General features: G+C 39.9%; 1 protein-coding gene across 1 annotated transcript; it reads right to left on the bottom strand.

The window, feature by feature from the left end:
- Window positions 1-128: 128 nt before the first annotated feature.
- Window positions 129-1,390, bottom strand: LOC147819737 (cilia- and flagella-associated protein 206-like; the record flags this gene model as incomplete). The annotated part of the gene is made up of 3 exons (XM_087171858.1): window positions 129-396; window positions 994-1,137; window positions 1,226-1,390. Coding segments are annotated over 3 exons (531 nt in total), but the record flags the coding sequence as incomplete, so codon positions are not given.
- Between the last annotated feature and the right edge of the window lie 6 nt (window positions 1,391-1,396).

The raw sequence follows: 1,396 nt of genomic DNA, 5'->3' as shown, positions 1-1,396 counted from the left end.
TCCTCACCAAAGCACAGTGTAAAAGTCTAACAGGAAATAAGTTACAGAGAGTTGTAGGATTGCACAGACTCCTCCAGTCCTCATCAACTAACAAAGAGCAAAATGAACCAGAACAATGTAATGCGTTCTATAAGCTTTTATTTTATTAGGCTACAAACTGTTTTTACACCTTAGTTATTCATCCACAGATCTGGTCAGGTTTGTTTTGACCATGCGTCCATCTTTCTGTCCCCTCAGACCTGCCAGGTAGATCTGAGGCTTGGGGACGTTGCTCTCAGCATCTGTCTTGCTTTGACAAGCAGCATCCTTGGGCAGCCAGGTCTGCGTGACGTTCTCCCGCCTCATGTGGCTCAGATCAGTCTGTGCTGAGTGTGTCGCTTTGGTCAGAAGATCAGCCTAGAATTATGAAATACAAAAGACTTGTATTTGTCATTAAACTAACAAGGTTCTTTATTTTACAGTTTTTACTTAATTAATACAGTGTCATTGAATGATCTAGATAGATAGATAGATAGATAAATAGATAGATAGATAGATAGATAGATAGATAGATAGATAGATAGATAGATAGAAACCTTTATTGATCCCACATCAGGGAAATTCACTTGTTACTGCAGCATACGAAACGAGGTAGAAGATAAAAAGCAAGAAATAACAATACTATAAAGTAGAAAAATAACAAATCAAGCATAAATAAGAAGGTATGTAACAAACAATAATAGTTCAATAATCCAGGTCATGAGCCACTGCCTTTGACTCAGGTGTTATACAACCTGATCAGTGAAGTAACAGATTGATGCATTTAACACCTCAACACAATGCACAATGTTTTGTCCACTCACTGACAGGATCTTACATCTCTGGAAAATGATCACAATGAAACTATTTCATTTTTCGTCTTGATGATCACAAGGTCAACAGTAGAAATACAAATTAATGCACTATAGACAAGTGACTAATGACAAAGAAAACAACTTGTGAATTCAGGCTCACCCGTTTGATAGCTTTTCGTCTCAGCTCCCATTCGTTCCACTCATATGACTTTACAATGTTTGTCTCCACTGGGTGGATGTCGGTCTGTGTGCCGCTCTCACACTTAGTGATGGGATTCACTAGTAAACTCTCTCCTGGCTGCAGCTGCAAAACCACCAGTTAAACAGTGTCACGGCACAAAATGTGGAATCTGTGTGTTTAAGTATCCAATTACCCAGAGAAGGCTGCTCACCTCAGAGTATGGACTGACGCAGGAGAACTGTTGGTGGAGTTTGAGGAGCTGAATGAGTTCAGGGGAGAGCTTGGCTTTTTCTGCAACCTCTGCAATGAAGCTGTCTGGACAGGAGGCAAATTCCAAGGCAGCTTTTTTGGAGGTAAAAACATAGAGCTTCTCTTTGTATTT

This window comes from Seriola lalandi, unplaced genomic scaffold (assembly GCF_002814215.2).
Source record: "Seriola lalandi dorsalis isolate HSWRI2012SDOR001 ecotype SW California unplaced genomic scaffold, Sedor1 jcf7180002049947, whole genome shotgun sequence".
NCBI classification, from domain to species: Eukaryota; Metazoa; Chordata; class Actinopteri; order Carangiformes; family Carangidae; genus Seriola; species Seriola lalandi.
This window is presented reverse-complemented; position numbering and strand designations above follow the sequence as displayed.